This window comes from Suncus etruscus, chromosome 11 (genome assembly GCF_024139225.1).
Source record: "Suncus etruscus isolate mSunEtr1 chromosome 11, mSunEtr1.pri.cur, whole genome shotgun sequence".
NCBI lineage: Eukaryota > Metazoa > Chordata > Mammalia > Eulipotyphla > Soricidae > Suncus > Suncus etruscus.
In genome coordinates, this window is record NC_064858.1 from 99,896,330 (window position 1) to 99,912,560 (window position 16,231).

The 16,231-nt window shown below is 38.2% G+C and overlaps 1 protein-coding gene across 2 annotated transcripts in view; it reads left to right on the top strand.

Annotated features, from left to right (window-relative positions):
- The window catches only part of CNOT2 (CCR4-NOT transcription complex subunit 2), a 112,109-nt gene that overhangs the window by 14,224 nt on the left and 81,654 nt on the right, over positions 1-16,231 (top strand). The window contains exons 1-2 of one of the 2 annotated variants that reach the window (XM_049782754.1): positions 13,677-13,737; positions 15,994-16,088. In XM_049782754.1, coding sequence (XP_049638711.1) covers positions 16,041-16,088 — 48 coding nt within the window. In that variant the 5' untranslated portion in view covers positions 13,677-13,737; positions 15,994-16,040. Of the gene's footprint in view, positions 1-13,676; positions 13,738-15,945; positions 16,089-16,231 lie in introns of those variants that run through there. The other variant, XM_049782753.1, reaches the window with a different exon arrangement.

Consider the following 16,231-nt stretch of genomic DNA (forward strand, 5'->3'; position numbering starts at 1 on the left):
TCTTATGATTCAAAAATTGCAAGGACATCTATAACTACAGGAAAGTAGTGTGACCAGGAAAGATATGACAAGCCACTTAATGACTTTGGCATATCCAAAAATACTGTTCATAATCTTATTTTAATATTTGAATTTGGGGCTTGGAGTGTACGCCTGGCCCTTATGGAGCGAATTGCTCCCTGTAGCGTCTGCCATGCAGTAGTGCTGGGGATCAAATCTGGACCTCGAGTTATGCAAAGCATTGAAATCTCTTCAGCCTTCTTCGTCACAATTATTACACAAAGTTGGTCAAATTTTTCCCATTATTTACTTGAATGAATAAATGTCCTATAACATAGTTTGAATGATCTTATAGCTTATAGTTGTGCAGCTAAGCTTAGCATTTAAGCTTTGATTTTAAAACTTAGGGTATTTTCAGTGCCAGAGAGATAGTTCAGTGAGTAGGACACTTACCTGGCACATAGCCAACCCAGACTCGGGGGACCATATGGAATGCTGGGAATCAAACTGGGGTCCGTCTGGGTTGGCCACAAGACAAACGCCCTATTGTGGTGCTATCTCTCCAGCTCCTACTAACTAGCATCCCATATGGTCCCCCAAACACCTCCAGGGGTAATTCCTGAGTGCAGAGCCTGGAATAAGTTCTGAGCATCATCAGATGTGCCTTAAAAACAACAAAAAAAGAGCTTAATGTTATTTTTATGGCCCCATTCTGATCCAGCATAATTCTAGAGCTGTGTTTCCCAAAGTAGGTGAAGTAAATTTTTCTGCCTGGGAAGCTCAGGAATGATCCAGAGGGTATGGAGTAACCTTCGGTGCAATTGTGGGATTTTACCTCTTCGTTCACTTAAGGAGGTAAATTTTCAGGACACCATGATAATTTTTTTCTTTTCCATGAAAAGAGGGTGGTAGATTTGGGTCTACTAAGGTCTTATGTTCTAGGAACTTCTGTTGTAGAAACTTTCATTCTCCTCTTCCCAAACCAGGATCTGTAATATAGGTTCAGGGTGAGTGTCCATACATGCTTGTCACACAGAGATGGGGGAAGATAAGAAAACAATTTTATTACAGTAAGATGGCACGTTTCTGTTGGTTTTCAAATGTTTTGAGGCACTTAAATTCCTTACCAGATGACACTGTTGAAGTCCATAATTGAATAAAAGTCACTGTATAGTTTTTCTTCAGGGATGCCTTAAATTCCAAATTGATGTATGACTGAACTATTTAAAAAAGATATTTTGGGTTTTGAAAGGCTACATCTCATTGTGTTCAGGTACTATTCCAGGATCTTTTGGTATAGGGGTTGCTTCTTGTGGTGCTTAGGCCAAGGATTGAAAAAGAATTGACTGTGTGCTAGGCAAGTGCCATTACTCCTGCACTATATGCCTTTAGTACCTGAAATTCTGTGGAGTATTTGGGTCACTTCTAGCAATTTAGGGATTGATTTCAGCTTTGCTTCTGGAGAATACATTGCCTAGGATCAAACCTAGGTCTCCAACATGCAAAGCATGGTTCCAGGTCTTTGTTTTCTTTTTGTTTATCTGTTTTTAGACAGTAACCAATAGTGCTCTAGGCTTAACTCTTGGCTCTGTACTCAGGGATCACTCCAGTTGTTATCCAGGTGGACCATGTGGGGAACTGTACTATTGCTTTGGCTCCTCCATCTTTGCCTTCTAAATCTAGTCCTGTTTACTAAAATTATCTTTATTTCTATAGCATTAGCTCTTACTGAGAAATAAGATAATTGTTTGGAAATATAGGTATGGTGCATTTAGACCATTATTATGTATATATTCACATACATATGTATATAATACTTGAAAATTGAAAGTTCTTGTGCAGAAAACTAGAACTTGGGAAATTTGATAGCTGAACTAAATCTTAGAATAAGAGGACAGGGCAATTAAACCCCAAGCAAGTCATTGCTGAGCTTCAGGTTCTACATTTGCTCAATGAAAATTTGTTTCTTTAAGATTTTCCTTAGTAGACAGGGCATTTTTATTTGATATCCATAGAATCTAATACCATGCTAATTTTTCATGCACTTTGACAGTGAGGTTTGCATGTAACACAAGAGACCCATTTAAGTGTCCTCATCAATGAATTCATATATTTATACTTATGTAACCATCACTTGATCAATAGAGATTATAGTCTCATCATCCCCAGATTTACTGCTCTGTACATCCTCAATTATGGCTCATCACCTTCTTACCTTACTATAGATTTGACTTACAATAGATTTAAAGTAAAAAGATTTGAAATTAGACACATACATTCTTTTGTATACTTGACATCTTTTGTTCAACGCATTGATTTTTTTGTGTATCATTTATTTTTATGGCCCTTTTGTTCCTCTCTAAATGCCACTTAACGTGAATGTATTGAAAGAATACATGTTTATTTAGTATCTTTTGTTGTATTTCTGTACAACAAGAAGTAAATGTTTTTCTAGACTTTTATATAGCAATAGATGTAGCTTTGGGTATAAATTATGTGAATGATGTTTCAATAAAAATAAGTAAGGGAGCTTGGCATGATTTTTTTTGTATATTCTGTATTAATCAGAGAATAATTTCATCATTTTGAAGCTAAGTTTCCTGTTCTGTAAAATGAAGGTAATTATAGTGACCTTGAATGTTATTTATTTGTGGGGGCTTTGGGGTTTGCCTGGCAGCACTCAGGAGTTATTCCTGGCTCTGTGCTCAGAAGTCACTCCTTGGCAGACTCTGGAGATCCTGTAGGATGCTGGGGATCAAACCCAGGTCAGCTGCTTGTTTGCAAGGCAAAGCTGTACTATTCCTTTGGCCCCCCTTTCTTTGGGCCACATCCGGTGAGGCTCAGGGGTTTCTCCAGACTCTGCGCTCAGAAATTGCTCCTGGCTCCAGGAACCCTGTGGGAAGACTGGGAAGGAACCCAGGTCTGTCCTGGATTAGGCGAGTGCAAGGCAAATGCCCTACTACTATGCTATTGCCTGGCCCCCTTATCTTGAATATTTTTAAGTGTTAGAGATTTTATCTAAATATTATGTGCAGTATTATTTGCATTAGACTTTTAAAATGGTGATTTAATTCAATAATAGTTTTGGAGTGGTTTTGCCTAATGTCTACTTTTTCTCTACTTACAACATATTAACCCATTCATAAAGTTGAAGTTTTACATTTTTTATTACTACTCATTAGTGGTGTGAAGAAACAGTACTTATGTTTGTGCTAATTGAAACTATGATTAAAATTGTACTTTATTATATTGTCTTTAGCATCTTGAATGGCTTAATATAATATAAAACCCCACAGTAACCCCAACTCTTTATTGTTGTGGTGAATTATTTTCAAGAGTAAGGGAGGAAGGAAACTTTTTTTGAGTCAGGTTTTGTCATGCCTTTCGTGTACCAGTTACTCTGTAGACCATGATCTTTGGATAGGAAAAAAAATGTAAAGACCAAGTAAATTGTTACCTGTTTATGGTAAATGGGAAATTTATCTTAAGGACACTAAATTTTGAAGACTATCTTTTTTGTTTGTTTTTAGTTTTGGGTCACACCAGGCAGTGCTCAGGGGTTACTCCTGGCTCTGTGCTCAGAAATCGCTCTTGGCAGGCTCGGGAGACCATATGGGATGCCAGGGATTGAAACCATGTCCATCCTGGGTCAGTCGCATGCAAGGCAAACATCCTACCGCTGTGTTACCACTCTGGCCCAAGACTGTCTTTTTAACGCTAACATTTTAGTTTCCCTAAATGCCATACTTTTTCTTAAATTTTATAGAATAAGTGTATATACTTTGAGATTGAATAAGCTAGTGTTTTTATCTTTTCATAAAATCAGTCATTTGTAGTCTATAACACTCATTTATTTTTTGTAGATTGGAACTTCTTACTGTTACAGATATTAAATAGAAAGATCCAGGTAAAATGGTTTAAAGTCATATTGAATGAGACTTTGCCTGTATTTGTACATGTTTATGATCGATAGAGTCTTTAAATAGCATCAGTTACAACTTTAGAAAGGTCATTTCTGATCACTTTCATCTAACATACTTCTATTTTTTACTGCAGAATCTAATGCCCATCTTTTACATCTGATGATAAATGACTTATTTATTCTAAGTCATTCTATCATAGATAGAATTAGGTGAGGACACTTTTTGCCTTATAATGTTTTAAATTGAGTCACCGTGAATTGCAAGTTACGCATGACTGAGTTTCAAGCATATAATGTTCTAAGACCACTCCCTTCACCGGTGCCCATTTCCCTCCACTAATGTTCCCTGTTTCCCTCCTACCCTCACTGCTTGCCCCTTGGCAGTCACTTTTTTTTCCTTTTTCTTTTAAGTTCTGTTACTGATAAGGTGATAGGGTATCCTACACATCACTGCAGTGTTAGCTTCCTCAGCCTTCTAAGCCTAGTGGCAAGCTTCCTACTGATGACCGGACCAGTTCTCATGCTTTTATTTCTTTTGCCTTTGTCTGCCTTATATTTGCTGAGTATTTTGTCGATTTCCAGCATCTAGAACAGTGCCAGTGAGTGAGATCAATACATAGCTTTTCTGCTTAACTCTTAACACTTACTGCCTGCATTTGTGACTATAGTTGTTTGCCTTTTTGGTGTTCCTTGGCTTACCGCTGCATCACAGAAATTTTTGCCTCTCTGCACTGATCTCTGTGTCTGTCTTTCCTATTTCTCATGAAGATGCTAGTCAGTGTTAGAGGACCTACCCAAATCTATGTCCTCCTCTTGCTTTGCATCTGCAAAAATTTTTTTTTCCAAATTTGCTTACAAGACGTACAAGGTATTAGCACTTTGACATATCTTTGGGAACACAACTCATACCACTATATTTATAATTAATATTTAACCAGTTCATACTGAATGCAGAAATCATACCACCATATACTTTTCCCTTTTCTCACCCTCATCTATTCTGCACTTGTTGTATGTATATTGACAGTTCAAATATCTGTGTTGTGGTCCCCGGGGTTGGCCTCCTGGCACCATGTGGATGGCCTCCACAGTACAATTAGTAGTGTACTCTGAGCTCTGCTATCTAGTTCTGAGCTCTGCCAGTGTCAACCGAAATGAAAAACAAACAACAGACTGGATTGATGGTACAGTGAGTAGGATGCTTACCTGGTACATGGCCAACCCAGACTCAATCCCTGGCCTCAGATGGTCTCCCAAGCCAACCAGGAGTCCCGAACCAGGAGTAATCCCTGAATAATCCCTCCAGGTGTGGCCCTCTACTCCCACCTCCATCAAACATAAAACCCTGTATTACTGGCTGGCTGGCAGAAAGGAAAGTGGTTTCTAAGAGACCTACGCACAGGAGCTTTAATTGCCATGGTTTATACTTTTTGTTTTATTTTTACCATGTGTGTATGTGACTTAATAGCAAAGTATTATTCACAATAAAATTGTAATATTCCTAAAACAAGATAACTTCTCAGATCTCAAGTACTCCATCACAGTGGTTAAATCCTGCTTGATATTATTGTTTTGTTTTTCTTTAAGTTTCCTCTTGTGTTGCTGGGATGACCAGAGGTTACACTCATTTATAGTTGTGACACTGTTAGTGCATCCCTGTTTCGGTGCTTACCAGGTTTTGCTGTGTTTACCAGGGCCATCTTCTAGGCATGATCCTTCGTATCTTTAATGGTGCTCAGTGGGGGTCACAGTACACATGCACCTCCTAGCTAGGTGGGAAGATCCGCCCTTGCAGTGCCAGGGCTTTCAGACAGCAGAGCTCCCCGTGGTGCTCATGGTAGGGATCCAACATGCATTCCATCCTTGTGCCCCTTCTTAGTTTTTTCTTAGAATTTGAGAAAAAAGATTTCACAACTTTACAAACCATGATTTCAGGTTATAGCTTTTTTAATATAAATATTTATGTAAATTTTTTATAAATTGCTTTAACACAGCCACACCTTTCATCATGTATGGATCATCTCTAGCTTCTCGTGAGTTACTTTGTTGACTTGATTAGTTACAGCAGAGACAGTTTGCCCAGCCAAACCTAAAATATTTACTATCTAGCTGGCCCTTTACGGCAAGTTTGCCAACTTGTCTATTATACATGCCCTCCATTATTTGCTGATTTTCTTTTTATAAAATTTGTGAAATAATAAATTACCTTTTGACATTGTTTGCTTTTGTTAAAATTATAAAAGAAGGTAAATTATCTAATTCTTATAAATTACTTTTTCTTTTTTTTTAATCAGAAAGTGTTTGGGCTTGGGGTACAACTGATAGTGGGTAGGATTGGGAAACTACTGCCAGCTTTGCTCAGGGATCATGTACCAGGGGATTGAACTCGGGCATATAAAAAAAGCGTGTGCTCACCCTTTTGCCTTTTGAGCTATCTCCCTGGCCCCTGTATTTTATCTTCATCTTCTTGCCCCCCCCCCCAGGAGTAAAAGCAGATACCCTTTTTAGAAGGGTTTGACTGTATCTGGATGCTGATACTGCTTGTCTTTTGCTATTTCGTATTTTTTGGTTTTGATACTCAGCTGTGTACAGTGAGTGAGTGCTTGCTTCTGGCTCTGCTTAGTGCTCACCTCTGGTAGGCCCCAGGACCATATGTGTTTTTGGAAATTGATCCGGGTTAGCCTCATGCAAGATAAGCATCCTACATACTGTACAGCCACTGGAGCCTACTATGTTATTATGTTTACTTTGGGGGGGGGGGATTGTTCAGTTTTTAATTTTGGACTAAGCCTGGTGGTATTCAAGGGCATTCTGCTCAGGGATTGAACCAAGCCTGCATGCAAAATATGGGCATTAGGTCTTTGAGCTATTTCTTTGCCCTTTGCTACTATTGGAACCAAGCAACTTTTCTTATAGATTGAAAGTGAAGTAAAAGCTTCACTTTACCCAAGTCTCATGTATAAAGGGAAAACAGGACCCATTTTATAACAGATAGAGAGAACTCAAAGGTTGGAACCAACGCTTTTTGGGAGGTCATCACCGCATGTTCCTCCAACAAAACCAAATGAAAAATGGGAGAACAAACTGAGAAATCTATGCATATTATATGAAACATAGGTGAAATTGCATTTTAACGGCATCAGATTATCTAGTTATTCTTTATATTTCTACATGCCTAATATGCAAAGAGGATTACGTGCTTGCTCCCTGTTTAGCTTTTTTCAGCATTCAAGCTGGCATTTTGAAAATGCAACAGCATGACTGTTGACTCAAATATATACTTCTTAGGTAGACATGTAGCCAGATCTCCATCTGACTTGTTTCAGTACTGAATGATTGTTAAATTTATATTTGCGATAAATAATTTTTTTTAAAAAATGCAAATAACCCTCATCTTACACATGACAAAAATGGGAGTTGACTGTGCAAGTAAAGCAAGTGCTACTGTATGGCCTGCAGTTTTTGAATTGTAGAATTTTGTCAGTTTACTCAGTTCATTGAGTGAAAACATTTATAAAGTAAAAGTTGTTTTTTTTTAACTTATTGTGCTTTTAGCACTGTGCTACTTTCTAGTACTTTCTAGAACTCACCTGCCTACTCTGACTCTACAATGTTATTTTAATTTTTTGGGGGGGCCACACCCAGTGATGCTCCAGGGTTAATCCTGGCTATGTGCTCAGACATCGCTCCTGGCATGGGGGGGACCATATAGGATGCTGGGGAATTGAACCAAGATCCGTTCTAGATCAGCTGCATGCAAGGCAAACACCCTACCTCTGTGCCACCGCTCCAGCCCCAATGTTATTTTAATTTTTAAATTGGCTACACATACACTGTTTTTATTTTTATTATTTTTTTAATTTTAACTTTTATTTATTAGTTGGTTAATTGATTGGTTTTGAGGGCCACACCTGGTGGTGCTCAGGTCCCTCCTGGGTCGACCACATACAAGGCAAACCCCACCACTGTGGTATCTCTCCGGCCCCTGCACCAAGTTTTTATAGGAATTTTCTAAACTCCCTATTATAATCTTCCCACACACAGCATGTTTGTTCTGTAGGTTCTGTTATACACAGAAGTGTGTTTGTGATCATGTCTTTTTGAAATCTTCACTTAGATGACATACATTTTTATTTGTTTGTTTCTTTGGAGGCCACACCTGACTGAGCTCAGGGCTTACTCCTGGCTCTGTGCTTAGGCATCACTTCTGGCAGTGCTTATGGTACCATATGTAGTGCCAGGAACTGAGCCTGGCTGGATTGGCTGTTCAAAGCTATATCATTTTACTGTTCTCTCTGGTCATGGTCAGAGTCATCCTTTAAACAAGTGTTTCTGAACTCTTTTCAAGTGCTCCCCCACCCACACCCTGAACTTGTTTTTTTTCTATGATTTTTGGATCATACCCAGCAGCACTCAGGGGTTTACTCCTGGCTCTATTCTCAGAAATTGCTCCTGGCAGGCTTGGGACTATATGGGATGCCGGAATTTGAGCCACCGTCCTTTTGCATATAAGGCAAACACCTTACCACTGTGTTACTCTCCAGCCCCATGGCCACTCTATTCTTACCAGTTGCCTCCTGATCTTACATCATGGCCCCCATATATGTGATTTTTACATGTGACCTCTTTGGAGTATTCTGGGACCCTTAGAGCCCATATGGCCCCTGGTAGAGAACCGCAGCTTCAACCCATTGCTTTGTATTTCTGTAGTCCAGAGCACTGTGTAGACTCAAAATTAGTGAACTGCTTTGATTCTTTGGTAATTTTTTCCTGGTTGGCTTATTTATATACCCAATAAGAAGTATTTGTTTTCTTGTACCAGTATTTATGTAAACAAAAAAAATGACTCAAGTGTCTGGATAGATAGTTACAAGAGGCTATAGCGTTTGCCTTACGTGTAGCTAGCTGGTTCTGAGTTGGTTCTTGACGTGGGGTATGGCTCCAGGACCACCTCCAGTTGTGATCTGAGTACAGAGTCAGCACTGGGGATGTGGAGGCAAGCTTGATGTAGCCCCCAAATTTAGCTAGTGGCTGACGTTTTTTGGATAGATCTGCTGTTTTAGGAGATTTTTGCCTCAATAGAAGTTTTTACCAGAGCTTATCTGGAGGAATGATTTTTTTATGGTTTTGGATGATACCTAGTGATCCTCTGATAACTCCTGGTTCTGTGCTCAGGAATCATCACTTCTGACAGTGCTCAAGGGATGGTGGGGATCTAAATTGGATTAGCTGCCTGCAGTACCATCATCTATCTGGTCCCTGGAATAAGTTTTTGTATTGATTAAATACATCAAAGTCGTTAACACTAGGACAGAATTCTTTGTCTTTCTCCATCATTGTTAGTGTCAGCATCACCTTAGATAGCCATGTCTTCACAGTGTCTCTCTGACTATGGACATGGCTGTAGTTAAAAGATACAGCTATCTCTTTACTAAAATCCTGTGGGGTTTCCCCATATGTCTTTTTTACTCACGAAAACTGGTTTTTATGCCCTTTTCTGAAATTTTGCTAATAAGGGGGTAAATTTATTTGACTAATCATTTTTCTAAATGATATGGGACAGTATGAGTTTGTGAATAAACAATAGAAATCATGAGAATAACTGTTAAGGAGTCAGATGAAGAGAAATGCCTGCAGTATTAAGACCATTACTAGAAACCTAATATTTATAAAAGTTTAGATGATTTGTAAGAATTTAGATTGATTTTATAGTTTAGTTCCTTCTAGACCTGGCTCAAATTTTTTGTTTTGGGGCCATACCTGATGATACTCAAGGTTACTTCTGACTGCACTTAGAAATAGTTCCCCAGCAGTGCTCATGGGAGTATATGGGATGCTATTGATTAAATCCATGCTGAGTGGTACAAGCACCTTTCTTATTATACTATCCAGCCCTCTTGGTTCAGTTTTTAAATCAAATTAAGGCTGGAAATCCTAAAAGATGCATTGTGTGTATGGCTTATACAGCAAAATTATTTGAAAATTCAATTAATAATCAAAGTCAAAGAGCTCAATCCTCCATCATATATGAAGAAGACTATGGTTATATGTATGTATGTATGTATGTATGTATGTATGTATGTATGTAAGTTTGTTAGGTGTGAAATCCAGCAGTGTTCAGGTGCTACTCCTTGTTCTATGCTTAATCCTCCATCATATATGAAGAAGACTATGGTTATATGTATGTATGTATGTAACTTTGTTAGGTGTGAAATCCAGCAGTGTTCAGGTGCTACTCCTTGTTCTATGCTTAGGGAATATTCATGGCAGTGTCGGTGATTAAACTGGGGTCAGTTGTATGCAAGGCAAGCGTCTTAAATCCTGTGCTCTCTCTCTAGCTCCACGTATTTATTTTTTAAAGTATGTATGTATTTTGGGTTGAGGAGTGATGTTTGTAGAAGCCAGTTTGTAAAATCTACCTCATTACTGGTCTGTTTTTTTTTTTATCTCAGACAGTGTTTGTTACAGGCTTTTCAAGGAAATAAAAGTAGTATTTTTGTTTATTTCTTTTATTCAGCAAAGTGTATTTGTTAGGGGACTTTTTGGCACTTCAGTATTTGCGTTTGTAGTTGGTCTAATAGTTGTAATGGCAATAGTGGTGTGTATAGATGAGTTGTGTAAAAGGACCTTACATTTAATCTAAGGATTTAGGCATGAAGAACAATTCTGGTAGTGTTAAGAAATAGCCTCTGAAAAGAAAGTTATACAGAGGTGTTAATATCAAGAAACTGCCTAGCAGTAGAGAATTTGGTTTTGAGGGAAACTCATTGTAAAATTATTAAATGACTCTATGTTGAGGATTGACATGAAAAGTTTGAGAATCATAAGAGAAGCTAGGATAGTATGGCAAGAGTTTACTAGGCAAATAGTAAATAGAATTTACTAGACAAATAGGGTTTCTTTGTCTATATCTATGATCTACACATAGATACATGTATCTATATGTATATCCACAACTTTCCTTAATCATCATAACCTCTATTTTGTACTTGGTGCCATTGTCTTTCTTGTGCTTTATTATACTCTTTGACTTTGATTAAATATTTTTCTGCCTACACTTTTTCCTTTGTTAGCTACATGTGTCTGGTGAAGGACACATCTTCTGTGGACCCTTGCAACTTGGCAGTTTTATTCTATTTCTTCTGATCTCTTATCTCTCTTGTTCTCTTAGACTATTTTATACCTTTACCTCTCAAATCTCTGTTATAAATCTCTTCATTCTCTTCAATCTCTTCATTCTCACTCTTATGTTATTGCTGCCTTTATTTTTTTACTGTGAACATAAAAAACAGAACTAGATGAATAGTTCCTTGCTTATCAGTTTTAAATTATCTGCCTGCTGAACCAGTTCTTTGTTGTTATCTTCTCTATTTCTCTTGTTGATAGGTTCTAAGGCCTATGTAAGGCTAATTTTTTCTCTCTCCCTCTCCCCCTTCTCTCTCTTCTCCCTCCACCCAGCTGTACTCAATGCTTATTCCTGGCTTTCCTCGGGGATCCTTCCTGGAGGGGCTCAGGGGACCTTCTGGGGTGCCAGGAATGTACGCACAAGTACTGTTGCTTCAGCTACATCTATTTAGTGTCATGACTTTGACACTCCTTACTCACACATTACTCTGGTACTCCTCTCCCCCATCTTGTGTTACCAGCTTTCTATTTTAAGTCTTTGTTGTTCTTGTTGTTGTTTGTTTTCATCTGGTTTGGGGACATACCTAGTTTCTCTTAGCTTTACACTCAGAAATCACTCTCGAAGGCTCAAGGATATGGGATATGGGATACCAGGTATCGAATCTGGTTATGCTGCATGTAAGGCAAGCACTTGATCTGCTGTACTATCGCTCCAACCCCAAGACATATTTTCTCTTTTTTAAAACTTTATTGATTGATTAATTGATTGGTTGTTGGGCCAACCCAGCAGTGCTCAGGGGTCACTCCTGGCTCTGCACTCAGAAATCACCCCAGGCAGGCTGGAGGACCATATGGGTGCTGGAAATCGAACAGGGTCCCTCTGTATCTGTTTAAAAGTCTAGGTGATTTTGTTCAGCTTCCTGTGCGTAAATGCCATGTACATTGTCAGCCTGTTTTTCTTCTCTCTCTCTCTCTCTCTCTCTCTCTCTCTCTCTCTCTCTCTCTCTCTCTCTCTCTCTCTCTCTCTCTCTCTCTCTCTCTCTCTCTCTCTCTCTCTCTCCTCTCTCTCTCCTCTCTCTCTCTCCTCTCTCTCTCTCGTTTTTGGACCACACCCAGTGGTGCTCAGGGGTTACTCCACCGGGATTCGAACCAACCACCTTTGGTCCTAGATCGGCTGCTTGCAAGGCAAACTTTGCTGTGCTATCTCTCCGGGCCCGTGTTTTTCTTCTCTTAACAATGCATTTTATGCATATGCTCGTAGTCCCTTGGTGCAGTTCTCAAAACCAGTCTTTCTCAATCTTTTTCCAGTGGTCACTGGCCTTGTTTCCATCCATTTTTTGTTTCCATCCTTCCTTTGGTCTATTCTCCTTCCCACAGGTTTGGTCCTATCCTTGTACTAGGGCTATTGTCCTTGATTCCCTTCTCTCACCTCTCCTGCTTTTACCTCTAGGGGCCCACAGGGATGCTATATTGCTCCCAGTGGAGAGGTGCTGATCTTGACCTTAATAGGTTGTGACCCCATATAGTATTGCATATTTTCCAGCGTATAAGGTGACCTCCTAATCTTACAGTTAAAACATAGGTTTAGGCCTATATTCGCTGTATATGACAGAACTTCTGTTCCTGTGCCGCAACTGTATGTACCACAGTGAGCCAATCACAACAAGCAAAGATTCAAAGGTTCTACTGTAATAGACTTCCTCTCTGACTCTGGCCCATCTGAACAGGCTTTTGACAGTGTAGATTCAGGTTCAGAACATTGTCTGATTTGCATGCATAAAAACCCTGCTTGGATTAGCTAAATTAGAGAGGCGGTCCGAGCAGCCTTGCAGTGATTGGTGCAAGATCGAGTTGGAAAATTCATTTTGTGGCAATATCCAGACGATTTTTATTTAGTGGCATATTGAAACGTTTTTCGGGATATACTCAGCGTATAAGACAACCCCCAATTTTTGGTTGACTTTTTTCGTTTCAAAAGTCGTCTTATACGTTGGAAAATACAGTAAGTAACTGAAATGTAAATTAAGTAAATGTAAATTAAGTGTAAATCCTTAAAATTGGCTGCAAGGTGATACATTTTTTATGATTATCAGTAAGTGTTTTGCTCACTTATTTATATGTCTGGATCACGTACAGACCTCTGAGATAAAAGGGTCACAGTGGAAAAAATTCAAGAAGCCCTGCCCTCAACTCATATCTGAATGCTTCCCACAGCATTTTGACCACTCCCTTGTTTGTCATATTTGAAATCATACACCAGTTGCTCCTTTTTTGAGTCTTGCAGCCAGTAGTGTTGTCAGTGTCAGGGATCAAACCCATGACTTAAACATGCAGGGCATGTGATATTATTGTTGTTTTTATTTGCATTTTCCTGATTAGGAACACAGGATCTATTTTTTCATTTGTCCATTTTTTTACTTTTCATGTTTTCATTTTTGAATTTTTTTTTCATTTATTTCATTTTTGTCCTCTATGTCTTCGTTGAAGAGGTTTCCGTTTATCACTGCATACATTTTACTAATAAATTAAAGTAAAGCCAAAAAGAAGAAAACTGATCAAAAATGATTAATTCTGATACTAAAATTCAAATTCAATGATTCTTGGTCGAGTGGGGAGAATGGAAGGCTTTGCCACACCTGTGTGCTTAGGGATCATTCCTGGTTATCCTTGGGAAACTGGTGCTGGGTCTACTGGGGTCAGCCAGATTCAAGGCAAGTGACTTAACCTGCTTTATTTGATAGCTGATCCCAAATTTTCTGATTTTATATATATATGTTTGTTTGTTTTGGGGTCACACCCGGCAGCACTCAGGGTTACTTCTGGCTCCATGCTCAGAAATCGCCTCTTGCAGGCTCGGGGGACCATATGGGATGCTGGGATTCGAACCACCGACCTTCTGCATGCAAGGCAAACGCCTTATCTCCATGCTATCTCTCCAGCCCCGTACTTATTACATATATTTTTGTGTAATATTACATTCAGGATTTGATAGAATTTGAAAAATAAAGTTGATAATCTTTAAATACTTACATTTCACTCAGAATTTTTGTTCTTGAATTCTTTTCTGAAAGAAATATTTGGGGTTAAATAGGTAGTCTTTTACATTTTATTTTTTATTAAAATACGGAAATGCTTGGGATGGAAAAGCTCCTTCCTTCCAACTCGAGGCAGGGTTAGGGGAACCATATTGGGTGCTGGAAATCATTGCTAGGTTGGCTAAAAGGAAGATGTCAGGCCCTCTGTACTATATCTCTAGCCACTCATTTTTCCCCCCCTTATATTAAGATTTAGTGTACTTTTTTTTTACTCTAATTGGATTTTTAAACTGAAAGCGTGACTAAATCTGTTCAAAAATTCTCAGTTCTAGATTTTAGTATCAACCCGTTGTCATTTTACTTTGATCTATACCTAAGGGCTCAGTTTCTGCTTTGTATAAATTGGGTTTATCTTTTTAAGTAAATATTCATTTCAGTATTGCTTTATTTTTTTATTATTGAGTCTAGTTTCATTACTGAGTTTAGAATTGTTGATAATTTATTTTTCTTTTGTTTAAAAATCTTGTTCACTTTTCTCTGGTTTTCCTTTTTTGTGTGTTTGCTGTACCTAGTGGTGCTTAAGGCTAACTCCTGGCTCAGTCTCAGAGATGACTCCACAGGGCTCAAAGGACTGACTATTAGGAGTGCTAGGGATCAAACCTCTGTTTTGGCCACCAGCAAAGCAAGTGCCCTGCCCCCTATACTGTCAACTCCAACCTGGTTTTATTTTTTTGTAATAACATTTTGAAAAATTGAAGTCATGCTTTTGTTTTTTGTTTGTTCTGTTTTGTTTTTGCTACACCCAAGGCTCTTAGAGGTTATTCCTGGCTGGCTCTGGGGATCATAGGGGATGCTGGGGATCCATCAAACCCAAGTTTGTCCCCGGCAAGACAGACTCCCTCCCTGCTGTGTTATCCATTTGGCTTCTGAAGTCTTACTTTTACTGTTTTGATTTTTTGGGGGCTTGGGTGTGTGTGTGTGTGTGTGTGTGTGTGTGTTTGAAGTGTTCCTTCAATTGCTAGGCAATTTGAAATTGCCTCTATCTAGGTTAAGAAAGATGTCCCATTAGTTTTTTTTTTTTTGTCCTGATTTTTTTTTTTTAAGAAAGGGTTTTATTAGGATGTACATGATTAGGAGGATGGAAGAACAAAGATAAAAAATCTGACATTTGTTGCTACTCTTCATTTGAGTAAATTTTAATAGTATATTGAATTAGGTCTGCTAAAATATACATATAATCAATGACATAGGAAGACTTACTTCATAAATTAAATAGGAATATAAATAAATATTTGGAGAAGAGGCATTTAAAGTTAAATGAATAGGTCTAGCATTTGAAACTTTCTGAGTAATAGAATCTTTAAAATTAAAAAAAAAGCCAGGGCTCAACATTTTTGTTATTTTTATTTACTCATCACAATTCTATTCCTTGCATGTGGGGTCTGGAACATAATTTGAATCAAATTCTAAGTAGAATGTAAAGAAAATGGTGTTGTTTTTAAAATTTTTGTTGTAGTTTATAATGTCAGTTTTTGTGGAAGGAAATAAGGTGGTACTTTTTTAAAGTGTTGTAGTTTAGGTCCTAATTTACAGTAGTGTTAAGTTTTTTTCCTATGTACAAAGTTAACTGTGCCTTTACCACCACAAAAGTGCCCAAGACCTTGTTCTTTATATTTAATAATTTCTCTTTGGAATAAAATGTCAGTTTACCTTCCTAAATGCTTGAGCGAAAATTTAATTAAGGTATAAAAAGTGGTTTTGTTTCTGTTTTGTTTTTAATGTATCATTAGATATTTTTGCTATTGTTCCTCTATTTACTTACATGTTAGTAATTTTGATGGCTTTTGGATAATTCCACTCTAGAGGGAGAACTGGTGGGCGGTCCTTCCTGTGACACGACCCTTGAGTGACAGTTCTATTTGATTGCCTCCAGTACTGTGAGGAAAGGACACGACTCTATGGTGAGGACTGATGGACATACATTATCTGAGAAAAGAAACTACCAGGTAAGAATCTTATTTTTCCCCCTCTATATTCTGGCTCAGTCATATACTTGTATTTTAGTGTTTAATGTGTTTAACTGGAAGATTGCAGTAGTGTCAACAGAATATTTATGTTCTTATGTGTGTATACACATGTGTGTGTATAT